Source organism: Argentina silus, assembly GCF_951799395.1.
Source record: "Argentina silus genome assembly, chromosome: 16".
In the NCBI taxonomy this organism is placed as follows: Eukaryota; Metazoa; Chordata; class Actinopteri; order Argentiniformes; family Argentinidae; genus Argentina; species Argentina silus.
This window is the reverse complement of record NC_139670.1, coordinates 7,217,378-7,244,023: the sequence shown is the minus strand read 5'-3', so window position 1 is coordinate 7,244,023 and position 26,646 is coordinate 7,217,378. Positions and strand designations below refer to the sequence as shown.

General features: G+C 45.3%; 2 protein-coding genes across 3 annotated transcripts in view; one reads left to right on the top strand and one right to left on the bottom strand.

Moving 5' to 3' along the window:
* Positions 1-15,770, bottom strand: part of trrap (transformation/transcription domain-associated protein) — a 64,082-nt gene extending 48,312 nt beyond the window's left edge. For both annotated transcript variants that reach the window (XM_083688074.1, XM_083688075.1), the window contains exons 1-26: positions 15,750-15,770; positions 14,764-14,944; positions 14,259-14,308; positions 13,192-13,302; positions 11,989-12,093; positions 11,739-11,822; positions 11,568-11,624; positions 11,310-11,435; positions 10,968-11,045; positions 10,770-10,858; positions 10,552-10,648; positions 10,219-10,357; positions 10,059-10,137; positions 8,805-9,039; positions 8,115-8,457; positions 7,549-7,646; positions 7,070-7,264; positions 6,583-6,774; positions 6,182-6,347; positions 5,614-5,870; positions 5,231-5,431; positions 2,905-3,056; positions 1,457-1,656; positions 973-1,190; positions 506-703; positions 9-269 (exon numbers count right to left, since the gene is read on the bottom strand). In XM_083688074.1, coding sequence (XP_083544200.1) covers positions 9-269; positions 506-703; positions 973-1,190; positions 1,457-1,656; positions 2,905-3,056; positions 5,231-5,431; positions 5,614-5,870; positions 6,182-6,347; positions 6,583-6,774; positions 7,070-7,264; positions 7,549-7,646; positions 8,115-8,457; positions 8,805-9,039; positions 10,059-10,137; positions 10,219-10,357; positions 10,552-10,648; positions 10,770-10,858; positions 10,968-11,045; positions 11,310-11,435; positions 11,568-11,624; positions 11,739-11,822; positions 11,989-12,093; positions 13,192-13,302; positions 14,259-14,308; positions 14,764-14,884 — 3,852 coding nt within the window. In that variant the 5' untranslated portion in view covers positions 14,885-14,944; positions 15,750-15,770. The remainder of the gene's footprint in view (positions 1-8; positions 270-505; positions 704-972; positions 1,191-1,456; positions 1,657-2,904; positions 3,057-5,230; positions 5,432-5,613; positions 5,871-6,181; positions 6,348-6,582; positions 6,775-7,069; positions 7,265-7,548; positions 7,647-8,114; positions 8,458-8,804; positions 9,040-10,058; positions 10,138-10,218; positions 10,358-10,551; positions 10,649-10,769; positions 10,859-10,967; positions 11,046-11,309; positions 11,436-11,567; positions 11,625-11,738; positions 11,823-11,988; positions 12,094-13,191; positions 13,303-14,258; positions 14,309-14,763; positions 14,945-15,749) is intronic.
* Positions 15,771-19,779: 4,009 nt separating this feature from the next.
* nptx2b (neuronal pentraxin IIb) lies at positions 19,780-23,681 on the top strand (the record flags this gene model as incomplete). Its single annotated transcript, XM_083687089.1, has 5 exons — positions 19,780-20,220; positions 21,160-21,379; positions 21,753-21,997; positions 22,264-22,443; positions 23,451-23,681. The coding sequence occupies 5 exons, from the start codon at positions 19,780-19,782 to the stop codon at positions 23,679-23,681; spliced, it is 1,317 nt and encodes a 438-aa protein (XP_083543215.1).
* Positions 23,682-26,646: the final 2,965 nt, after the last annotated feature.

The following is a 26,646-nucleotide window of genomic DNA, read 5'->3' as shown; positions in this document are numbered from 1 at the left end:
ACCCCCACCTCTTTGTGGGGCTCCATGATGATGGTGACGCTCTTCCCGGTGACCTGGGCCAGCACCTGCAGGGAGTGCATGGCCTGCTTCCTAACCGTGGAGTTGGGGGACGTGACCTCCCGCACCAGGTCGTGGGTCACCATGTGGAAGGACTTGTCCTGGGCGGCCAGGAGCTCGTCCGTCTTCTCCTCGTCCTTCAGGGGCATGGCGCAGCGCACCAGCAGCTGCTCCAGGGTGGTCTTTGCCATGGCAACCGCACCGTTGGACACCTGGGGGACGGCCAAGACATTAGAGGAGATCATTTATCAATACATTCATAAATATTTCATCATATATATATACATTTCATATATATATATTTTTATAAGATTATTTGTATCCCAATGTATATTGATGTAGGCATATATCCAAAACATTGTCAATATGAAAAGAAATGCAAAGAACATCCACAATGCTGATTATTGGACGTATATCCTTGTGTATGTGCAGGTGTAATCCCCCCCACCTCTCCAGTGAGGTCCATCATGACGAAGAGGAGGGCCTTGAGGAAGGTGAGCTGGTTCTGCAGGACCCAGATGAGGGGCAGTCTCTCCATCAGGAACTTGATGGACACCACACCACCCAGCTTGGCGTACCAGGCCTGCTCATAGCAGCAGGCACACAGACGCTCCACAATGTAGGAGAACAGAGGCAGCTGGCACGCCTGGGGAGGGAAGGGACAGAGGAGAGGTGGAGGGGGAAAGAGGGGTAGGGAGAGAGGAGAGGGAGAAATGTATGGGAAGAGGAAAGAGGAACAGAAATAAAACTAAGTTAAAAACAAATTCACGGGTAGTTGACAATCTTAACGTATTCTCCTTCATTCTCCAAGACAATCAAAGACTTAATCTCTATTCTATATTCATAATTTGGCCCTAATGCTAAGAAATACATATCAAGCGACTCCAATCCCACTGCTAACCCATAGCTACTCACCCTCTCCTTGGAGCCCAGGATGATGCTTGCCACATCGAAGATGACAGCCAGGGCCACCTCTCCTATCTTACACAGCTCCTTCTCCTCATAGGCCATGCAGATGGCGATGGCGTCGATCAGAACCAGCGGGTCCATGCCCTTAGAACCGTTCTCCTCACTGTGGAACATGGCCGTGCTGGGCTGGCTGCCCGTCTGGTAGCACTGCAGCAGGAATGGACCTGGAGGAAGGGAGGGATGAAGAAAGATAAACAAAACAACATGAGAAACAGTGTGCAGAGGTGAAATACGTCAGCGACTCGGCGACTCATTGAAGGCTCAAATAAAGGCCAAATTGAGTTAGTGCTCGTCATGTGACAGACATACAAAAAGAGAGAACGAGAGACCGAAAAAAAGCGAGAGAGAGAGATGGTTAGGACTGAAAGACAGACATGGACATCGGGAAATGGCGGAGGGAGGGAGGGAGAGAAGAGGAACAGCCTCTCACCACACTGCTGTGCCACCGCCACCATGGTGTAGTGGCGTATGAGACTGGCCACAAAGGGCAGGGCGCTGGGCCGCAGGTCCTTAATGACAGCCGACATGAACGCCCCCGTCAGCGCCTGCTCAAAGGTCCTGCGGGCGGGTGTGTCCTGGGCCTTGTAGCGGTGGGAGATTATCACACTGGGGATCCACTTCTCAGTGAAACTGGAGAAACACAAACAAACAAAACATGAACATCATACAACATTAAAATCATAAATCATGTAGAGAGTCCCCAAACACAGCACCTGTTGCCTTTGTTTTCATTCTGAGGTAACAGACAGACAGGTTGGAAATGTCTCTGTATGTTGGTTCTGCCAGCAGGCTTTAAAGGCTGAGGGAGGGGGGGGGGGTTGGGGGGGGCAGCTAGTCTTTGTGCCTGGCTGGCTGGTGTCAGCCTGCCTGCCTCTCAGAGGCTGTGTTATTTACTCCAGCTGATGGCGACAGGCAGGGCAGTGTGATTGAGCGGCTGTTTTCTCCATGCTTGAGCTTGTGTTTTATAATGCCAGATGCCAGGGGCAGGCCTGATGGATTGCTCCATTTCATTATCGCCATTTAAAAGACTTTGCTTTAAGAAAGGGGGGGTGGGGGGGGGAGGGGTTCGACAGACTGCCAGATCAATTCCCTTTCGTTCATTCATGGCCCTCCTACTCCGAAGGAGCTCCATTCTCTGAGCTTGGCATTTGGCGATATTAAAGAAAGCTCTCCGCCTCTATTTTTGAAAGGCCTTTTCACGGTGACTGACCGGCGAGACTGAGAGAGAGAGAGAGAGAGAGAGAGAGAGAGAGAGAGAGAGGGGGGGAGAGAGAGAGAGAGAGGGGGGGGAGAGAGAGAGAGAGAGAGAGAGAGAGAGAGAGAGAGGGGGGGAGAGAGGATGAAGGGATGGAAGCGAAAAACAAGACTGAAAAGAGAGAGGACGTCATGAATCAAGACATCTGACAGAGGCAGGCGGCGAGCGCAGCCCCCCGATCATAACTGACACACTTCATTATCTCTGCGGGAGTGTGTGACCGGGCTGGAGTGTGCATGAGCGGCGGGGGTAGAGCACAGCGTAAACAGACAGGGGAAAGTCAATTAGCCCCTGCCCGGGGATCAATGATGGTAATGTGACCCTCCTTCCATCCCGCCCTCCATTTCCACCCCTCTTTCTCCCTCTCTTTTTCCCTTGCAGTGAAGCCTAAGTGTGAGAGAGTAATTAGCCGCTTCAACACTTGAGTCAGAGCTGATGAGGCAGCATGTGGCCGGGAGATGGAGGATGTGATTGGAGGGAGGGGGGGAGGGAGGGAGGAGGACAGGGCCTGGGGTGCGGGGGGCTGTCAAGGTTAAAAAGGGGGAGACTGATGGGAGGTCCCGAGTTGTCAGGACAACAGATTGTGTGTGTGTGTGTGTGTGTGTGCACGCGTGCGTCCTTACTTGGGGTGTGCCAGGAGCTGGTACAGCGCATGTTTGTTGTCATCCAGGCTGGTCATGGTCACCAGGAAGCACTTAATGACCTCCCAGGCCTGCCGACGGTAGTAGGGCTCAGTGTTGGCACTCTTCAGGCAGTCCAGAGCTGTCTCAATTGCCTGGGAAGACACAATCAAAACGAATAGTTACACTTTACATGAATGATCAATGATTAACATTAATTAAACCCCCCCCAAATAATACAAATGTGATGCTCATCTTTCTTCAGCTGAGGAAAGTCGATAAGAAAAAAAAAGGTTAGTAGCCTGTTAAAGTGAGCCCTGCTACATGGAACAGGGCAGGGAGTGTGTGTTCAACTCGTGCCGGAGGCAGCTCCGAGTGGCCTGTCATATTGTGAGAAAGGCTGTTTATTCTGGCGAGCAGAGACCATTAAAAATGCCAGATTATGAGCTGACAAGCGAAAGCGGCCGGATACTTAAGAGGCAGAAAATGAACTAATTAACGCCACTCAGAGACGAGCAAGAAGGCTGGTCGTGTCTGGTGGGCGAGGAGGAGAGGAGAAGAGGAGGAGAGGAGGAGGAGAGGAGGAGAGGAGGAGGGGAGAAGAGGAGACTGCATAATTGAATTGTAGACCTGTCAGCACGGAACTACGCTGCAGAGGCATCGTAGTTCTCAATAGATCAAACCGAAGTACACAAACTTAAAATCTATAACCCTAACACGAGAAATGTATTTCGGATGAATACAGCTGAAAACATGTTTCAATTGGCTGCCCTTTGAAAAGCCTAGCTTCCTGGAAAGAAGAGATGGACAATAAAGAACAATAGAGAAGAGAGAGAACAGGTTGGGCAAAAAACTAATATTTAAGTGGGGAATGCGTCTGCGTTGCCATGGCAAGAAGTGAAATATTGTAATAAATGTCACCTGACCTTGTTCACACACAGACCGTTCCGTTGAGGCCTCCCTGTGAAAGCGATGTCATTTTTCAAATGCTTATGGCCTTTCAAATTAGAGCACACCTGTTCTTCGGGGAACATGGCACAGGGCTTAAGCCTCCACTTACAACCCATGACATTTATCACCAAGTTAACATGCTGAACAGAAGTGGTTTAGCACACAAATAGACTGATATGGGAAAAGGCTCAAAACCACTTGACTCACACTAATCATGACTCGCACACTAAAGTGCAATCATGTCAATCAATCCATTTGATTATCAATGTTGTTGTAAAGGGCATGTTTTAGTCAAATCCAAGGCAAACTAATTGAAAGTCCACCGCACAAGCACAGAGGAGTCACAACAGACACTACTCACATGAAAGTGTCTGCAGGTGGGCCGATATCAACCCAGGCACACACATGCACCCATGTGAGATGTGCACCATGTTTGACAAGTTAAGTGAGCTGCTTCGGGAGAGAGTGCGTGCGTATGTGTGTGTGTGTGTGTGTTTGTGGATTCCCTGTTTGTCCCCGGCGAGACAGAGACGCGAGTTAGGGCCAGCCAGTGGATGTGATGAGCCCAACACCTGGTCTAATCTGAAGAGACAGAGCCAAGCTACAAGGCCTGAGAGCAGCTGCAGCCTACAGCACTCACATCAGACCTGAGAATGCTAATGAAATTACCCCACCAGAGAGGGGGCGAGAGAGAGAGAGAGAGAGAGAGACAGAGAGCGGGCGAGCAAGGTGGTGGGGGGGGGGGGTCCGGGGACGCTATCGGTGGCATCCATCTTGGAGCAGCGACGCAATTACAGAGATGACAGTGTGTTGTGCCTGGGCCGTTGCTAGCGGCAGACAGAGAGAGAGAGAGAGAGAGCAGCCATTAGTGAGAGTAAATAATCCCGTCATGGCGGGCCAGGCAGATTGATTAGGGACTGGAGATGAGGAGCAGTGTAGGGCCTGATGATGTATTTAATTACCTGGGGAAGACACTGTCTCCTCTCACAGAGACTGCCCTCTGACAAGGATTCATTACTCTCTGAAAAGAACAATTACACGTATTCTACCACTTCCCCTGTTCTCTGTTCTCTTTGTGCTGTGATTGAAATACAAAGCGGAAAGAAGGGCGCGATGGCGTAGCACTGAGAGTGTTTTTTAGAAGTTGCGTCTAGGATGATGTCATTCCTGCATTTGGTTTTTCTGGCACACCATTCAAAGACAAACTCATGACAAACTGTTTTTGTTTGAGTGTTTTCACCTCGAGACAATCCAACGTCCCGTTGCTGGCACGATCACAAACATACTACGAGTACCTTCTAACATTGTGACGCTCCCTTCCTAACCAAATGTTTCTGGGAAACAATTGTGTCAATAGCCATAATGGCGGTAGTCGTACCTTCTCCATGGGGAGCTGGATAGAGGCCTTGCAGTCAGTGAACTCTGCCTTGATGCTTGGGCCCTGCACCTCCGTTACCACATACTGCAGCCTCTGGGACTCCTTCAGCATCTTCCTGTTGCTGCCGCCAAACTTCCCCAGCACCCGGTAGGCCACATGGGAGATGGTCTCCGCAGGGTTACGCAGAGTCCTCCACAACGCCTGGAGATGCCGGGGGAAGGTTTTTGGAGAGCATTACAAATGTGCTTGAGTATATAAAGTACATAGAGTAAAGTGCGTTGACCTGGTTTGTTTATGACGAGTGATAGGAGTATGACTGCAGATGAAGTAGTTGGGGCATGGCGGGGGGCAGGTGAGTCCCAGGTGTGTCGCAGTTAGCTCACCTGCATGAGTTCAGCTCTGACAGGCTGGATGTGGTCGTAGAGGAAGTCCGGCTGCAGGTTATCCACACACAGCTCCAGAGTACGCAGGCCCTGGCTGACGAGCGTCTGGGAGCCGTTGAGGGCCGACACCAGAGGGTCCATCAGCATGGGCAGGTAGGGCAGCAGGGAGCTGAGACGCACCGGCACTGTCAGACACAGCTCCACAAACAGGTCCTTCATGTGCTGCTTGTGCAGGCCGCTCTGGAGCATGTTTAACCCTGGGGCGGAGAGGAGGTTCAAATGCAAGATTAACAAACAGTCCATCACCTCTAGAGAAGAAACTTTGCAGGCACAGTTCCAACATCCATCAGGAGTACACTTGCACAGAGAGAGACATTGTTCAAAAAGCAAACTGCATCCAAATATCTAAGTCAGTCTGGACACGTGACAACTGCAGTACATCCATAAATTATATGGTACTGCACCAGCAGGCTATCCTGTCCACGGCTACTCTTCCATGTTTCTATAGAGGGTGTATTAGCTGTGCAATCTATCCTGAAGCAGGTTGTATTAGTGCTGTGCAACCTACCCTGTAGTAGGTTGGGTAAGAGGGGCAGGAACTCCTGGTAGAGGAGGTCATGGCTGCCTCCTCCAATGGAGCGGAAGAGGGCCCTGAGAAGCAGGAAGTAGTTGTAGGGTTCCTTAGCTGACTGGGCCAGCTCCATGGAGCTGTTCACGATCTTATGCAGGTGGGGCTGCGGAGAGGGGACAGGGACACATACTGTTAGTGCCTTAGAACACAAGCTTGACAGTCTTTTCAGGCAAACATGGCATTTCAACACTTTTGCAGGAGTGCATCAACATTTCTAGGAGCATAATGTGTGCTTTTCTTGGGACAGGGGGGGGATGGGGGACAACAACGTAGCCTCACCAAACACTCAATAAAACATAACAATTACGAAACAACACTCATAAATGGGAGTCTCTAACCTTGAGCATCTGTTCGTTCTCGGCGGCGAAGAGGGACACCGAGCCGAAGACCAGTTTGAAGAGTTTGAGGTAAAGGTTGGACAGCTCCACGTTGGAGCCCATCTCAGGGAGCCTCTCCAGCAGATACTCCACCAGGATGGTAGCAAAGAGAGCCGAAGTGGACAGGTTAGCCAGGAACGAGTTAGCCACGATCTGGGGATAACGAGACCATGAGGATCGGACAACTGTTAGTCATCCATTACAGATAAGATATATGTCGTTGTTGCATTGCTGATATTCTGTATAATCTGCTCATGTTAATTTCTTTAGATAATTGTCTGATGTTGGAGGAAAATCTGCATTGTAGAATAATATGTCTCCCTCATATACTAATATACGAGTGTGCTAATGCACATTGCTTTCAAATGATGCATTTAGTTAAAACTGTTCCCTAGTCATGCCCCTGTGTGACCAATAGCTGAGCTGGAGGCCGAGTTCAGGTCCTCACCTGCAGGGCGTAGTTCTTGGAGATCCTCTCCACCATGTAGGGCACGGTGGTCTGGAAGATCTCTTTGAAGGTGAGGGGGTTCATCATGGTGAAGACTCCAGCAAAGTGCTCCAGCACCTCTTTCTCCTCCTTCATCCGGACCGTCTGACAGTTGGCCACGCGGATGTATGTCTGCTGGTTGTTGGCAATCTGTACCTAGCCAGGAGGGGGGGATTGGGTGCTGTTATACCCTGTATAATTGTCCTGCGGTACTTAGAAATCAAACAGTGGAAGTAGGAAATGTATTTCCCCCCCGCTGTGCACTAAACAAATTGCCTTGGAATCCAAACACATTGCATTTCTCATGAGGTGCGGCTCTCAAATGCAGGTTTGTTTACTAGTGAGGCTAATTGTTTCATTGATTGACACTGTCAAGGAGAGCCCATCTGTATTTGATAATCCCCTACTGGTTCAGGTTGGCTGTGCGCAGGCAGTCGTACCTGGTAGATGTCCAGGGCCTGCATGGCATATTTCACCAGCTTGATGTAGATCTGGGTCTCCTTGGGCTGCAGCTGCTTGTTGGGGATGAATTGGGCCTCTAGAAGACAAGACAAACACACACAGGGGAGAGGTTAGATGTCACTTGTTATCCTGGGCAAAAGCTTGGTAAATAAACTGTGTCGTTTTGAAATTCTCTTCAAGGTCTCCCTCCTCCTGTGGCCACTATACGCTATGAAAATCTGTATGTCACAAACTGCAGAATGTAAAAATCACTGGAGACACTCGTCATTTTAGGAGACAGATGTCACCGTCATGATTGCTAGCAAAAGTAAATCTGAGTGGTTGCTAAGTAATTTACTGGAATTTACTGGCAATTTGTGTCTCCAGTTTTGTTTACACTCTGCAGTTTGTGATGTACAGACTTTCAAAGTCTATTGGGATGGGAGGAATTATTGCCATCTTGGTGCCAATCTGTGTCTTTCCACGTACACCACATACAAGCACAACAACAGTGTCCTTCATTACTCATCTCAGAGTACTCAAGAGACATATTTTTGATTCGCACCTCCAGGGGCCTTGCAGGAGGTGATCCCCCAGGTGATGGTCTTCACCCCACAGACCAGGGTCTTTACCAGGCTGCGGCAGTCTGACACCTGGAACGTCTGTTTGTCCTCCTTCTCCCCCAGCCGGTCCACATTGGAGCCTGTGGAGGGAGGCGCGGGGGTGATGGGGGTGGGGGGCACAGAGGGAGGGAGGGCTGGGAGGGCCGGGGTGGCCACCGTAGGCGTGGCCGGGACCCCGGGTAGCGCCGCAGTGTCGACCACCCCCATCTCGGACTGGGGCTTGCACTTCTTGAAGATGGTGACTAGCTGGTAGCGCGCGATGGTGTGGAACTTCAACACAAACACCTGATAGGAGAGGGAGAGATTTAGGAATCTATAGCGCAACACTTTCTAGAGGAACAGCCCTGGCGTCATCCTGCCTCCCAGGATGTTGCTCCCCTCCTTTCATCTCAGGCTAGCCCTGTGGGTCTCACCTCCAGCATTCCAAAGCGTATGCACCTGTCCCTCTTACCTCCCAGCATGTCTGTCTCTCTCCCTCTCCCTCTGTCTCCCTCCCTCTCTCCTCAGCTAACCTCATCAGTATGTCGCTCTCTCCTTCCTTCCTTCCTTCCTTCTTAACTCCCAGCATATTAACCCCTCCCCACCTCCTCACATGCCTCCAGCCATCCACCCCACCTCCCTCCGTCTCTCACCTCCAGCATTCTCATCAGTATGTCTCGCCCGTTGCCATTCTCCTGCTCGCTCTTGGAGCGGATGCAGTCCACCAGGTTGAGCAGCAGTTTGCAGGACATGGTCTGGATGCTGCTGGGCAGGGATTCGTCGTCAATGTTCTTGGCGAAGAGCTGCACGGCCAGCGACAGGTCCGTCAGCGGCAGGTTCTGACGCACGTGGTGGACCAAGTCAGCCAGCGTGCTATAGGCCAGGGGTCTGGGGGGGGGGATTCAGAGAGCAGGGTGAATCAGTGTTTCAAATGTGGTGTTTTGGGGGCTATTTATATAAAAAAATAAAATAAAAAATAAAATAAAAAAAAGGGGTGAAGACACCTTTCCCTTTCTATATTACACTGAGGATACACTTAGTAAACCATTTTGTGCTTAGGCCGATACATTTCACATCAAATGTCAGTCTCTTTTCCTTGAAGTCGCTCTATGACCCCCCAGCTAAAAGATTCTTATTCCCTTGCTGAAAAAGAACAGGCGGTTCTCTAACAAAAAGCATTGGCTCAAAAAGCATCAGAGCTGGATTAAAACGCTGCTTGTTCACTGATCCTAGAGGAGCCGACATTGAAAACCACTGACCCACAGGATCACGAGTTTGACATGGCACTAATAACGTGGTCTGAATTTGGTTCAGCTGAAACCCATTCATGTAGGAGAGGTAGCAAGGGAGCAGGGGAGGCTGAGGGAGGCACATATCTGAGGACAGGCTCATTGTAATGCATGGAATAGAATGAGGAACGGTATCAAAGAAACGTGTTTGATACCATTCCTCATTCCATGCCACGCATTACAATGAGCCTGTCTTCTGATTTCTACTTCCACCAGCCTCCCCTGCGAGGGAGAGAGAGAAGGGGAGAGAGAATTACTGACACTAATAGTGCTGCCAGGTCTTATCGCCTGAGTTTATTTCACATGTGTGCTAATGAGATATGAAGGTTGGTGGGGGGGGGGGTTCAGGTTTACCTGGGGAGCGTCGTCTGACACTGCCTGGACAGCCTGCCCCCTTATGGTGGGGGTGAGGTTGACAGGCAGAGCTCTGCAGTGCACCAGTCTCCCTGACCACTTAGAAAGCATTTAAATTTAAATCCAGTCAATTAGTATTCTACCGACCCACCTTTGGCTATTTACTCTGCACCTGGAGGTGCAATCAACCACTCAGGGGGAGGTATTAACAAATGAGCACTAGCAAGAGCACACACACTTTCTCACACACACACACACGCTTACCTCAGTGTTTCCCGAGCAGTGTAGCCAGAGCCGATAAGTATGGACTCATCAAAAAGTTTGTCCATGCAAGGGATGAACTCTGCAGCAAAAGACAAAACCAACTGTCAAAACTACAAACGTGATTAAGTGTAGGAGAGAGTGTGTGTGTGTGTACACGTACGACTGCGCAGATCAGTTGTGAGGATGTGTTTGGCTGCGATGAGGAGCTCTTTGCGCAGGTGAGCCGTCTCCGATGGGCAATTGGACAGCAGCTGCAGCATGCCCTTCACCATCTGCTGGGAGTACTTCCCCACCAGGTCCTGATGATAGATAGACAGAGAGAGAGAGAGAAGGGAGAGAGAAGGGAGAATATGGTTTATGAAGACTGTGTGTTGAGCATTGAGCAGTACGAAACAAAATGGAGACTTACATTTTGAGACATGCATGTATGTTTAAGAATTTAAACAGAGTACTACCAAATGCTGCAACAGAGGATGCTACACAAAGCTCGTACCTGGTATATGCGGATGATGTAGGCCAGGAAGGACAGTGTCTTTATCTGAGCCGCAATGAAGTCTGCATACAGTTCCTTATTATATAGCTTGTGTTGCCTGGAATATAAATATTAGTGTTAATTGAACAGTGTTGTAGATGAAAACAAATCATTTTGCAAGTCAAATGAATCACTCATACACACTTACACACACACACACACACACACACACAACTAACCTGGCCTGAGGAGAAACCTGCAGCATGATGGTGTTCATGATGAGGGGCACAAACTCCGACACCACGTTGTGGATGTTCAGTTTGTACAGCTGCAGAGAGGGGAGCAAGCACACACACACGTGAGCACCACAAATGCAGTAGCACTGACACAACCGGCACATCCAGCTACCTGGTACATAAACCCCACTGTGCACGCACCTGGTACATCAGCACCACTATGATGGGTAGCTCCGCCAGAACCTTGAGAGACAGGGACCCCCGCGGGATGATGGTATGCTAGAGAAACAAGCAAGCAGAGATCATCATAAGGGACAGCCATCACTGATTTTACATGACCTGATAAGTGAGTGCTATGTAGAGGAACTTTGCTTTCACCTACTCAATCTGGTGTAAGATTGAAGGACGGGTGTTCATTTTTTTAAGTATTGGAACAGAGCTGGTAAGGCCTGAGATGCTTGGTCAATGTAATGTAATGTTATGGAGCTTGAGCGCCACCCAGTGGTGGTAAAAAGCATAGCAGCAAGGTGGTAGAGAACTCACTGTGCGCGTTTCGCTGTCCTCCCTCTCAGGAGCGGTTTTCACCAACACTGATGTGATCATCCCCACCATCTCTGGAGAAGGCACTGTGTTGTCAGCTATCACCTGAGGATTCTCAAAGTAGCGGGCCTGAGGGAGGGAGGAGAGAGAGGAGAGAGAGGGGGAGAGGGAGAAATGGGGGGGGGTTGTGTTTTAACGATGCAAAAACACCCGATGTATGCCAGTCAGCTCAATCAACACTCTGCTGTTCCTTTCTCTTACCACAACTTTGGGCAGCTCTTTGTAGATCTGCTTCACAAAGTCCAGAAAGTGATGAATCTGTGGATAAAGGATTACAACAGATAGATTAATCCAAGTGTGTCACTGCTATAGCAGGAGGTTTATCTGTTATAAGTGGATAATATTTAAAAGGTGAGTAAAACAGCCTCTCACCTCTTGAGAGATCTGGGGGCGGAACTGCTTGTGGAGCTCAATGATGATGCGCAGGCATATCAGAACGTTCTCTTCACTCTCAATCTGAAACACAGAATGGGACCACTGAGCAAACATGCTACAGTATTGTTACTATACGCAATAACACTTATTATACAGGAATAGAGAGAAGTTTAAAGTTTATATAAAACTTGATGTCAAGTGCTATATGACAGGAAAGGTATTGCTTTAGTATTGTTTGGAACTGTACCTCGAGAAAGCGGAACATAACAGACAGGACGTTCTTGGTATGCGGTCGCAGGTGCTCATTTGTGGGTATACGGTGGATGATCTCCAGAACCAACTTCCTCAGTTGCTGCAACAAAAAACTAATATTGAAGTTCACCTGTACCATAAAACCCCTTTCAGAAACAAATATGAAATGTTAGGAGTTTCTTTTAAATAAATGATAAGACAGTAACATAACCAACACAGGTCTATGTAAAAATAGACACACTGATGCCTTTTTTAATATGGGTTACATAAGTGTTAAAACAATGTTTCTTTTGTATCAGCGACACATTTCTCAGCGAGAGCCTGCTCAACGAGAGTTAGTCTAGTCAACAACACCCTGGCCCTTCCTCAATTGTTAGAAACATGATTCCTCGCATCCTCTCCTCGGTCCTCAACTCGCTTCCTAGTCAAAACGCATTGGTGGAGAAGATCTAGGTTCCTCCCCTTCTCCTCCAATGCTTTTTGAGAAGGAGCTAGTGGAGGACGGAGGAGAGGACGCAAGAAATAACATTTTTAGCAATTTTGAAAGGGCTGTTAGAAAGTTAATTTCTTCCGCAGCAACACAATCATTTTCAGGTTTGCAATGATATGAAATAAAGAGATCTGAAGGTCGCTGTCTTTTAGAGAGAGTGCTTTATTGGATGTTACAAAGAAATTATGTTTCTCTTTCTCTCTCTCTGAGTCTCATCTCCAAGAGAAAATACAATGCTGCTTGAAAGTATGTGAACCCCTTGTGCAATTATAGATTTTGTTTGTTTTTACCATTAAATCTTTATTTAAATCAAGCTGGGCTGAAAATGGGTCTTCCAGCAAGACAACAACCCAAAGCATTCCAAGCAAATCTACCAAAGAATGGCTCAGGAGAAAGAAGATTTGTGTTTTCGATTGGCCAAGTCAAAGTTCTGACCTACATCCATTCAAGATGCTGTGGCAGGACCTGAAGCGGGCAGTTCTTGCCAGACACCCCTCAAACCTCACTCAATTGGCTGAGTTCTGTAAGGAGGAGTGGGCAAAAATCCCTCAAAACAGATGTCAGAGACTGATTAGTGGCTATACGAGACGTTTACTCCAAGTTATCGCTGCTAATGGTGGTGCCACAAGCTATTGACTGAAGAGGTGAGAGGCCCATAGAATATTGTACAATTCCAACAGGGCCCCTGCCTAAGCCTCAGTCACCTACCTGTGTGGGTTTCTCCTGTAGGAACTGTACTTCTCCATCCTGGAGGAAGGTGAGGAAACGAGGGATGATGTGCTCCAAGAACGTGGAGTACTGAGGCGAGGACGTCACATTCTGAAAGAATAAAAAAGCCCTGATCTTGAAAGATGCTAATCATAATCATAATGGAGTTCACTACTCTAGGAAAAGATAAGATGTGCTTAAACACCTCCTTTTCTGCATCTCTTTTACATCAACAGCACTGATACAGTCGGTAATCGAACTGGATTGGTCTCGAACTCCATCACATTACTCGTATTCTTCTTCTTTTTTTGTTGAGGAAAAGCACTAAACGGAGAGACCAACAGTACCTGTCTGGCCACCACAATCTATCTTGTCTCAGCAGGGGCTCTCAGATCTTATCAGTTATACTTTCAGCGCCCAGTTTCATATAGGTACATAAACAGACACTCTCACACTCAATCACACTTGCACTCTCACAAACACACATACCTTTTGCTGGACTAAAGCGTATCGCTCTCATCACAGAGCCCCTGCTGATAATTGCTCTTATACACCATCACCTATTTTGCACACACTCAGTAAACAAGCAGGGGTTTAACTCCAGCTCTGATGCTTTTTTTAGCCAACGCTCCATTCGAAAACCGCCTGTTCTTTTGTGAGTAGATAGCTCCCTTTCTGCATCTCTTTAACCTCAATAGCACTGATAACTGTGGATAATCAAACATGATTGGTCTCTAACTATAACCACATTTCCATGAATATCATTAAAGTGGAATTTTCCTTATTTTTTGTTTTTGCCTACCAGTGACATGGTCCCGAAATATCATTATACAGAGCCTCATATATATCCTATTAGCAAGCTTTGATTTACTTCCTCTAATAGTCTCATGATGATGCGTTTTGACACTGAAGACATCACTTCGAGACTATCCCAGGAAGTCAATCTGAGCTTACGAGTATATCTATGAGGTTTGTATGCACAAAGTCATTATACGTTGGGACCATATCAATAGTGTGCTGATAAATGAAGGAGGCCGTATTGACACAAAACCAAACTTCAAACTCACCTCAAAGTTCTCGCTCACCTCCTGCATCATCTTCAGCTTGGTCTCATCAGCTGGGGGTTGGGGGGGGGAGAGAAAAACCATTAAACAGAGACACCTACAGAGGCATGGCCATCACACTGCTGCGCATCTCAGCAGGGGCTCTCAGATCTTATCAGTTATACTTTCAGCGCCCAGTTTCATATAGGTACATAAACAGACACTCTCACACTCAATCACACATGCACTCTCACAAACACACATACCTTTTGCTGGACTAAAGCGTATCGCTCTCATCACAGAGCCCCTGCTGATAATTGCTCTTATACATACACACACTATAACCTATTTCTCACACTCTTGCAATAGCAGGTTAATCACCGACCAGGTCGATAACTCTGCAAGGCACTGCAACCCGGGGTACCAAATTTCCTTTAAATTGTGAAACTAAATTCTCAGGCTGGCACCAAGGCCAGTGTGCTGTTAGTCATACACAAGGGATTGTAAATAATAACTATCATTCACTTACGTGTGTTGTTGTCCGTGAGGGCTGCCACGAACTGCAGGTACTTCTTCATGAGGGTGGTTTGGTCCACCACGGTGGGGCTGGGGGTGGGCACGAAGGCCATGGTTCCCGCCGGGAGAGACATGGTTGCAATGGGCTAGGGCAGACAGGAGTCTGCACCAATCTCACAGAGAATTCATGTGTGCTGTATGCAAGAAAACAGCGAGGATAGGGAAATTCAGTGTTTGCATTGGATACACCTCATAAGTAAATATGCGATACTATGGTGACAAAATCTGATTCAACTGATGCAAAAGTAATTTAACTGGAATGGGTATCTGTCGAGAAGCAAACAAAACTACCAGCAGCAGCAGCAATACTTAACTCAAATGCATGCAAACTTGACTTTGGTAACTAGCTAGCTAACGTGCGCCCTCTAACGCTATACATATTAGCGACCAGTTATATGAATCACTTTCAAGGTGGTCAGTGAGCAAATATATACTAGCTGGCTTAATAACTTGCTAAATCTTAAGACAAATACACCAAAGCCCCTACACGCCTCTCGTTCAAGTCAAGCGCACAAAGATGACATCATCAATAATCGCATGCTCGCACAATTTTACCATGCAATAACTACAAACTAAATAATTAACGGATAGATAGACATCAAGATATGTATATTTCTAAACGGGAGAAATCCGTATGTTATTTGTGCTATGAATTGGACGTGTGTTAAAACAAACTTCTCACGCGATCAGCAAATTGTGCAACAAAGTCTGGCTAGTTAGCCAGTTGGCTAGTTAGCGTCCCAAAGAAAGAAACCGCTCGCGCTAACCCCTTGCATCCCTGTCAGGCTGCTACATGGACAAAAACAAGAAGTGTTGCACTTTTCTGACAAATTTCGCAGGTTTACAATTTCAATGTCAACAAACGAGTATGCAAAGCATGGTATACTGCATATTTCACTTAAAAATCATGTAAAAAGCCGTCATCCCATTTAAACTTACCGACTAGCACTGACAGGAAACAGTACCTCTGTGGCATCCGCTCGAGCGTACTCGACATATGAGTTTGTATCCCACCGCATTATACATGTATCTTTGCATTTTAGTGGGATATGAGTTTTATTTGTATATTAATTTCATTTCAATATCAACTAACATACATAAACCAACAAATACATTGTGTTTTGATGTGAATTTACTTTTCTATTGTAATCAGCATCAATCTAGTACGTGGCGGAAAGATATTCAATACTGTCTTGGGTGTTATAAGACCATCGAAAACGATGGTCTTCTCGCTCTATGGATACTTGCGATGAGTAAATGCGCGAGTAACTGCGCTGCATAGACAGTGCATGAATGAGGTTGGGAGGCAAATTATTGACCTGGTGAAGTTCTTTTGCTGTCGTCTCGCACTAGTCACTGTGAACTTGTAAAATATAAAACCATACAAATTCAATCTATTCATGTAAAACGGCTTTATCAAGTTGTTTAAAACATTTGTTTTATCCCCTAATATAATCCATTACACATGTGCACTTTCTGGTATTATAGTAGCGTTTGCCTTTCTGTTACCAATCGTCTGTGAGGAAGGTCTTGCTCAGTTGATGACCACAAGATGGCAATCTCTGTTGATGAAAAAACGAGTCAATAATTATATCAACTTCATTCAAGGAAATGACAAAAATCACATTGAAATTAATGAAACATTCATATTCTAATTATCTAAATTAAAAAGGCCGATTTTAAAGAAAACATACATTTGTAAGGCATATATATCTTTATAAAGATTTTAAAGCTGCTTGACCACTGTTTTAAACCAATAAACAATGAATAACAAAGATTACATAAACAGGGAATACGTTCACCCCATTGTCCACGACTAGATCAAAAGAAAAACATACTTTAAATCTCACACTACTCTCACATTCAGAATGCATTGTTGAAGTAGCCTCCGGTATCTGCAGATGCATCTTACATCTCTTACTGAGATATTGCATGGGACTGATCATTTCATCTGTCTCACAGACAATTGAGCACAATAGAGGATGCGCTGGGCCCCGTAGTGTGATGGGGCTATCTGCACCAGATGGGACACACAGCTGCCTTGGTGATATTGCAAAGGTCGCATTAACATTTCAATGGCTTTCTGATTGAACTGCGATGTCAAAATGTAAGCTCTCCCCCCAAAAATATGGCATCGTCACCCCTCCACTGAGCTTACTTCCTGCTTCCCTCTGGAGTATGTTTCAGGAGAACTGTGTGATGAATAGCAATCACATGGAGAGCTGTGGGAACTAACCCAGCTGGAGGATCCTACCTTTTGATCACAGTTTGGAGTCCAGCACTAACTGGAAAATTATTATCAAGCAGAGATGTCTACTGAATATATTAAAATAGATGTATTCTGCTTACTCTATGCCTTGTGGAAGGCTGTGGTTAATTAATATCACAGTACACATGTGTCTGAGTGCTGAGTCAACCCCTCTTACTCACTGCACAAATGGACTACAAATGGACTTTAGTTCATACTCCATTCAGTATTCTTCCATAGCGTGAAAGAGCAGTCGATGCGCAAGACAACAGCATGTTCCTGTTAATGAGTATCATACATAATATGTTCTGATATAACGTCAGCAAAGTAACGGTGATGCTGACCTTGTGTGACTCAAGCTCATTGTGGCATCACGCTGATGATCATTAAAATACCTTTTTGTGAGGGCCCTGCTGAGAGTGAATGGATGATTCAATAGCTAACTCTCCACTCTCATACACTAATCAGTCCATTACATTAGTGCCCCTCTGGGTGCGATGCTCCTCTGGTTAGTACAGTGCCATGGCCGAGTGGTCTGCTCAGCTTTCACCATCCTTGATAACATCCTAAAAGCTTTTTACTGTATTTGGTTTTCCAGGTCATTCTAAGCGCCATTCTTATGGATATTGTATGTTTTTTGTTCTCCAATTCCCATTACCAATGTGTTGTTTTCCTCCACATATGATTGGCAGTCAGACCCCAGATTACTCCACGTCACACAGAAAGTAGGAAGCAGTGGGAATTCAGTGCATTGGCTGTGTGAAAGGGACTGGAGGAGTGATAATTGGTCTTCAGCCCTCTGTGTCACCAATTCTATGCAGTACCAAACCTACCTTGCAAACCCACTGTGTTGATGGAAGGAACATTGTTACAAGGTCCTGTATCCTGTGTTGATCGCCACACTCTTTGGTTTCCTTTACCCACTCTCAGATTGGCTGACAGGAGGGCTTTAGGTATCTATTCATCGCAGTATCAAACTGCAACGGAGAGGTGATTAGCCAAAAGCTAAAGGTTTATTACTGTAAATCATAAGGATTTATGGGTTCAGACATACGGCAAATCCTTACTGCACATAAGCACTGCATACGTATTTTAACTGATATATTTGTTAAACAAATATGCATATTCATACTTATTCTTATCTACTGCAAACCTTTTTCAAATAATCTTTTCGCATACCAATTTCAATGTCACACTCCTCTCACATCTTGGCTGAACACTACTGTGGCCGGTGCTTAATGGTTGCCTGTGTGCTGACTGCTAGGGCACCAGTGGCTGAACTCTGATTGAGTGTCATACATAGATCACTAATGGCCTGTGTAGAGACGAGGTAGGAAGCCACATCTAAAGTCAAGCCCTCCTGTGGCAACTTCCTGTCCGTGCTTCTGCTGTTTTTGGTTGGCATTTCACAGCAAGACCAAACAGGTGTTAATTGTTTACCGTCACATCCTATGTTGTGAACCTTGTGTTTTTCACATATTACATTATCAGTGACATTTTACAAGAGCAACAACAACAACAACAACAACAACAACAACAACAATCTCTGTCTATATTCTTACACTGTGGCTCAGAGTGTATCCAGGTTAGATCGCAAAATACTGGTCCAATTTATACCTCCAGTGCAGAACGAACAGGAAACTTCCTGAAGCCATTAAACAGGTCAATGGGAACCTGATGACGCAGCACAGAAAGAGCACATAGTCACTTTTTTTTATTTTTTGCCTGACTAGACTTTTATTAATGCACATCATGTTCTTAATGTCTGATAATATAGGTATGTTGTTGTTATTGTTGTGTTCTGTCCTGTGTGAACTGTTGTTTCTGTGTTCTCTGTTCTGTTTCTGTGTGCCACTCAGGCCTACATTGTGGGATAAATAATATATTTTGAATTTAATTGAATTTGATTGAATTACTGTCTCCTGATCAACTCTACTTTCTATCAGGCTGACGATGACACTGATAGACAGAGTGTTCTGTCCCTCCCACTGTGCCCGTCTGTATAACAAAGTACCTATCCCTTCACCTGTGACATTGACAGCATAAGCCCAAAAGGTAGTTCTCCAATCAGGGTCTGAGCTGGAGGTAACTACCCACAAAGGGCCACTATTATAAGAAAAGAGGCAGCCACTGCTGGTTTAACATCAGGTTACATGCTCTTGATGATCTTAACCTTCAATGAAATTAGGTCATTGAGGTTCAAATAAGGTCTCTCTTTTCTTTTTATCAGTGTTTGATTTTGCGGCCAGTTTCATGTGCTTTGCTTTTGTTTTTCCCTCTAGAATATGAACATTTGTTATTGATTACTGATCATTTTCGATGTTAGGTCAAAATGCTGTAGCAATCCGACAAGGCAGGCTAGTGACGTCAATATACTACAACCAATCCCATCGCCCCCTACAAGACGCATCATGCTTAATAATCGTCTTAACTAGGTCGCTGTCTTTTCAGCAGCAACAAGTGCGTAATGTTGACAGGCACCAGGAATACTGCGTTAACTCTGCAACTTTACATGGTCTTACCATCGCCTAGGTTTTAATTAACTCATTTGATACACCTTTGATAGACTAAACAAATCGTTTCAATCAGGTTGACCATGATATTCCGACTAGTTGACTGCATTCTTGGTATACTTTACGCACCAAATTATTTGAATGTCGTATTAATTGGATAGGAGTTAGCAGTTATTTTAACATAGCCTTATCAAAAGATACCGACGGCATGTTCTCCTTCTTGTATGGGTTGTTATGCTTTTACGCACTGAACTGTGGAAGACTTGTGCGCGGCCAGGATGTCACGGGCAACCTGTTCTTATGCCGTGCCATTCCCATCGGCACTGATACAAGTTGTTCGGTGACCTTGTTGCCCGATCTGAGCACGGCGGCTCAAGAAGAGGAGCTGAGGAACACCGTCATGCAACTCCGAGAGACTATTCTTCAGCAAAAAGAGCAGATAGTCAACCATCTCGGCACCATAAACGAGTTGACAACCAAGCTCTCCCTCTGTGAGTCAGCCTCCGAGGATGGGAAGTATGAAAGCAAGGGATCTTGGAGTAAAGACAACCAAAACACAATGGGAGATGTCCCTAGAGATCCAAACGACACTATTGATAACCTTGGAAAGACCATGCAGAGTCTGAAGGACCGACTGGAAAACTTGGAGGTAAGGTGCATGAGAGTGCGCGTACAGAGCGCGTGGCTTTTGGGCAGTTCTAGCGCACAGTAAAGCCTTACGAAAGAAGTGCTTACAATTCTACCATTTCTAACTTCAGCAAATACACCAGAAATTACGTTGATTGTTAGGCCTATTTGTTTTAAAGGTATAAGCCAAATCCCTTTGCTTTTACGTATGATTGCCAAAGTAAATACTTGTTGCAGTGGTCAACGGGTTGGGTGGGTGGCTGTATACTATTTGTACCTATTTTGAGTACTTACTACTTACAGTATAGCCATCTATTTTTGCAATTATGCGGAGGCGTCTCGGTTGTAAACGGATTACCCCTCTAACACCTCTCTCCGTTAGAAGTGATTACCCTACCTTACGTACGCCACCTCAATCAACAGATGCGCTAGAACCTCTTAACGGTTTCTGACAAGGATTAACGATTGGTGCCTATACTGATAGGTCCATTTAGCTTACAGTGTTTGTGATTCTAACCTCAGTAGGCTATGCCTTTTCCTAATAAGTATAGCCTATAACATGTACTGTATCACCTGCTCCCTACCACAGGGCTTCATTGGCCAGGCTAATCCATATTCTACATTTAAAGCACAGGGGGGTTTAAAAGTGTGGGTGCATCTTTATTTGTCTTATTCTTTAAACAACACAATAGAAGGACTGGTGCTAAGCTCATTATACATCAGGCTTAGTTGAGTGATTAGGGACATCTGGAGAGATCTAATGTTGTTCTCCCCTCTCCTCAGTGCTGCCTTTTGACTTCTCTTGATCCCCAAAGACCCACAGTGTGTGCGATTGTCTATAATCGGGCAATTATGAACAAACATTATAGCACAGCTCATCTCAGAGATCAATAGAAATTAACCTCTGACGTAGTTCAATGCCTACATGAACTAACTTGTCACACGTTTTCTTGTCTCCCAGCAACAACAGATGCGAGCCAATACTTCGGGAGCCTCTTTCCCTACTGAGCTTCGCGACATGCTCCAGCGCAGGCTGGGTGACCTGGAGAATCAGCTGCTGAGTAAGGTCAATAACCTGGAGGAGGAGAAGTCACTGCTCTACAATGAAACAGCCGCCCATAGGCTGAAAACAGAGAGCAGCCTCAACGCGCTGGTGGAGAGGATCAATGAACTTGAGAAAGGTACATACAGACGCAGGTGGGACAGACAGATGGTATACATTGTGTGTTCATACACACATACACATAAACATACACATGCATGTACAACACACACACACACGCACACGCACGCACACGCACACGCACGCACACACACGCACGCACGCACGCACGCACGCACACACACACACACATTGAATGACTCACTCATTCAGTCAATAGGTAATCACCCACTTATATGCGTACTCCCCCACCCATCAAGCCCATCACTCACTAATTACCGTCACTCTGGGTATTTCATTACGGTAGTGAATTTAGCCAGACTAAAACCATTAGAATTAGAACTGATCTCATACAGTATGAGATTCTCACATCTCTCCTTGTCTCCCTGTAGGTGGTGGTGGATTCAAGTCCCCTGAGATGTTCAAGCTGTCCCTCCCCGTGCGCACTAACTACCTGTATGGCCGCATGACCAAGAGCCTCCCTGAGATGTATGCCTTCACCCTCTGTATGTGGCTCAAGTCCGGCGCCAGTCCTGGTATAGGTACGCCTTTCTCCTACGGGGTCCCAGGACAGGCCAATGAGATTGTGCTCATCGAGTGGGGCAACAACCCCATTGAGCTGCTCATCAATGATAAGGTAAGGGCTCACACATGCTCAATGACATGTGTACTGTAGGAGAGATGAAAAACCTTTAATATTGTTTAACTTGCAGTGGAGGTGTCAGCAGTAATGTCAACTGTATACTGTAGACCATCACAAATGTAGAAACCTCTCTCCTGTTTGATCTTACCTCTTTCCCTACCTAAACCTCTACTTTATTTAGTGTACGTTTTCTTCTTCTTTTTAATTGTCTTTTCTGTGTAAATGTCCTTTTCTAACTTACCCTATTGTCATCTGTCCAGGTGGCCCAGCTGCCTCTGACAGTGCGTGATGGGAGGTGGCATCACATCTGCATCACCTGGACCACCAGAGATGGGCTGTGGGAGGCCTATCAGGATGGGCAGAAGCTCGGTGCAGGGGACAACCTGGCCCCCTGGCACCCCATCAAGCCTGGTGGAGCCATCATCCTGGGGCAGGAACAGGTGAGTCTAATAGCTAGCACCCTCTATCTGTAGGGCAGCGCATAGTTTATTTTCTCTGTAGCCAGTATGTACATGGGATATATCAGGATCAGGGTTAGGGTCAATTTGATTTCAATTCAGCTAATTCATGAAGGGATGGGAATTTACAATATTTATTTTTTAAAACATTTAATGTCAAAAGCTTCTCATTTTCAGTTTATTGAGAAATCATTGAAAAATGAATTCCCATTTTGCAATCATTGAATTGTAATGTCAAGTCATTTGCTTCCTGATTTGACTGATTTGAAAATCGTATATTTTTAGAAAACCATGTAATATACAGCATGTACTTTAAACAGCATAAATAGGGAGATAGACTCTGTGAGTCTTCATTGATTTCCTTTGTAAAGTTGTTTGGCCTTGGTAAACTATTGAAGTAGGCTACTGTGAAAAGACAAGAAAACAGCATTTGTTAAATGTCCATTATATAGAAAACAGGCTGGGGCAGTATCAACAATGTATCTGGATTGCATAGCACAAAAGCATTTTTAGCTAGAGTTGACCATAGTTCAGTGTTGAACATAGTTCAGTGTTGACCATAGTTCAGTGTTGAACATAGTTCAGGAGTTGACCATAGTTCAGTGTTGACCATAGTTCAGTGTTGAACATAGTTCAGTGTTGACCATAGTTCAGTGTTGAACATAGTTCAGTGTTGACCATAGTTCAGTGTTGACCGTAGTAGTCTGTGTTGACCATAGTTCAGTGTTGACCATAGTTCAGTGTTGAACATAGTTCAGTGTTGACCATAGTTCAGTGTTGACCATAGTTCAGTAGTTGACCATAGTTCAGGAGTTGACCATAGTTCAGTGTTGATCATAGTTTTAGTGTTGACCATTGATTGTAGCTCCGTGTTGATATTAGTGGATGAAATGTATCTGGCTTGCAGCCTCCTGGTCCGCAGAGAATGAGGAGATGATGTTTATTATTGTTGTTGTCTTAACGAGGCCTGTCGTTTATGGCCTCAACAGGACGTGGTGGGCGGGCGTTTTGATGCCACGCAGGCCTTCGTGGGGGAGCTGAGTCAGGTCAACATCTGGGACAAGGTTCTGAAGCCCACAGACATCGAGATCATGGCCAATTGCTCCACCTACACCCCAGGGAACATAGTGTCCTGGCTGGACAGTGGCGTGGAAGTGTTTGGGAGGGGCGCCTCCAAACAGCCACTAGAGTTATGCCAGGACCGGCTGACAGACTCTTAGGATGTCTCTGCAATGGATCTGAGTCATCCCCATTGCTGAAGCATACATGTTAAGTGTGATGGTTGTCATGTCGCTTGTTTTGGCTGACTGTGCAAGCGAGATGCTTTGATCTTTTTTTGTGAACATAGCTATGAACCAAAGACTGATTCAAGGATCTCATTCAGCATTCTTGGTTGTTCTTATTTGCTTCAACCTTACAGTATGGTGGCCAGTAACTTGTAACAATTGTAATGATACATACTGTATGGTACGCTGTATTACCTGTACAAAGAAAGGAGGATTACAAAAGTGTGCAGCATATTCATCTAGACAAGACGCTCATGCTAAATAGACACACACACACACACACACACACACACACACACACGCACACACACACACGTGTAGACATTCACTGACACATTGACAAGCACACTTACAGACAGTGGATTTGCCATGTGAGGCTCAGGCATGTTTGCGTGTTGTGTGGGTGTGAGGAACAGATTAGTGGTCCGTCTGAGGTTATGTCTCATCCTGGATAGGAAAAACCTTGGGCAGACTTAGAGCCAATCAAACAAACCTGCAACCCGGATATCCAAGATAAGATTAATATCCAAGACATTTTTTCAGTCTGCACAGGCTTGAAGCAAGATTTTAGTTCTAATTTCAGGCCTGAATAAGTGTAAAATCAAAAATCTTTTTAATGCAAGTAAACATTCACAGTTAATGCTTGTATTCATGGCATGTCTGTATGATATGTTCATAAGGCTTCATGAGCCATGTTGTTTTCAGCAGTCTACCATAATGCCTGTCTGTATTGGTCAACAGTGTTGGTAGTCTTGAATAATTGTTCCCATTGGATGTACTGAAGACTCATTTTGACAACATGCTTTGCTTTGCTGCAAACTTACAGTGTCTGTGTATTCGATAGTTTATCAGCATACAGGAGAGAACTGCACATAGCAGCAGACAAGGAACTTAGGAAAAGGCAAGATACATTAACAATGTATCTCATGTGCTGTCATGATAACGAAACTCAATAGAAAAAACCCCAACATAGATTATGTAGATTCTGTCTCGCTGGTTACTGTTTAAATGTGTTAATGATTTGTACATGTACAGTATTTTCATGCAGATAATGATGATATGCATATTATATATCTCTCCATTAACACAGTATTGTAATTTATGTTATGTTAATTTGTATAGTTTTAGACATTTTGACATTGCTCAGAAAACAATGCTTACTTTTTTGTGGCCTTCATTTGAGGACTAAGTGCCAGGTGTGCTTTGAATGTTTGAAGCTTCACGAACCAAACCTTTGCCATGCCAATGAATAAAAATGTTTAAAATAAAAATATAAATAAAAGGCTATTAAAAACCGTTCTACTGTTGACAATGTTATTTCATTCTTCATACTATCTTGTTGATTTTTATTAAATAATCTTTTTCATAGAATGTTTTTCTAAATAATCACTATTGCAGTTGAGATGTCATTGAGACCACAACGAGGTCCTGTGTCATCAGGGAACACCAAGTGTGACAAAAACTGTTTATGACAAGAGATCTGAGCACTTTGACTCAGACAGACAGGACAAGGTTAAAGCACGGGTGGCTTCTGACGCATTAACAACACTTAAGAGATGAGCTCAAAGGTCAAAGGTGAGGTCACAGAGACACTCCTACACTCCTTCTTCTCCAGACCAGTAGAAAAACACCTCCCTGACTATGGCTCCATAGGAAATCAGTTACATCTCTCAGTCCCTCATAGTCTGAATCTTTTAGTTGTTATTGCCTTATTGTGCATCATTCTTAGAGAATGTCTATACTTAGATAATTCTTCAATTTCATAGAAGAAATGTGTTCCCAGCTATAGAGGGTGGATGAGTACATTACACACAAAACAATATTTTTTTTCATATCTGATGTGATGAGCAGCTGGGAATGGAAATGGACTGAACACAACAGAGATGTAAGGATGATGGTTGACAACCACAAAATGGAATTAGCAAACAAATGCATGTGTTTTAGGGCAATAACAAGCTCCTAAAATTATACATATAGAGAGATCAGAATCTGAATTCTGATCCATGGTAACTGACAAAGACCCCTGATTTACTTCAACTTTTTGTTCATAGACCACATATACGTGTTCTCATCTCCATCTGCGTCTTTGATCTCAAGGTCGTTGTCATTCATCATTGTGAGTGGCTCATCTTTAATGGTAATTAGCCCAGAGAGGTGGGAGCTGGCACTGCTTCTAGGTTACACCCATTAGCCATCAGTACCATTCCCCTACAGTGCAGCTGACAGCTATCATTCATCATCAGACGGGGATTCAATACCCTAAAACACCCTTGGACACTTTATTTTGGAGGTCAGACTTTTGGCTGTGAAAAGACATCATTGAATGGAAGCAAATAGTAAACGTGTGAACATTTGGGGAGGCTGGTGGACGTAGAAATCAGAGAATTTCATTCCATGCATTACAATGCGCCCATCCTCTGATTTCTACGCCCACCAGTCTCCATTGTGCACCCAACAAACAGAGCATCGGGTTACTGAGTAGACTTGGAATAAAATTAGTATGTGCCCAGAACTATGGCTTCTCTTTGATAATACAGCTAGCTCTGAAAGTACAGCAGACATACAGTAGATGCCTGTGGCAGATGGAGATCAAAAGTGCTACAACAATAACTAAACAGGCTATAAGGGTATATACTGTAAGGGTATATACTGTAAGGGTATATACTGTAAGTGAGGAAGAAATTCCTGTCTTATCACATCTTGTAGCGACTTAAATTGCATATTGTAAAAACAAAATGCTCTTTGCATGCAACTTTTCACCCTCACTATTGGATGAGAATGGGTAGAATGAATCAGTGCAGGCTGGAGGCTGCCTGGGAGGCTCAGCAGGAGGAGGGGCTGCTCCCGTGCTGCAGGAGAGGCTGGCTCTCTCCTCTCTCTGCAGGAGACTCTGGGAGCT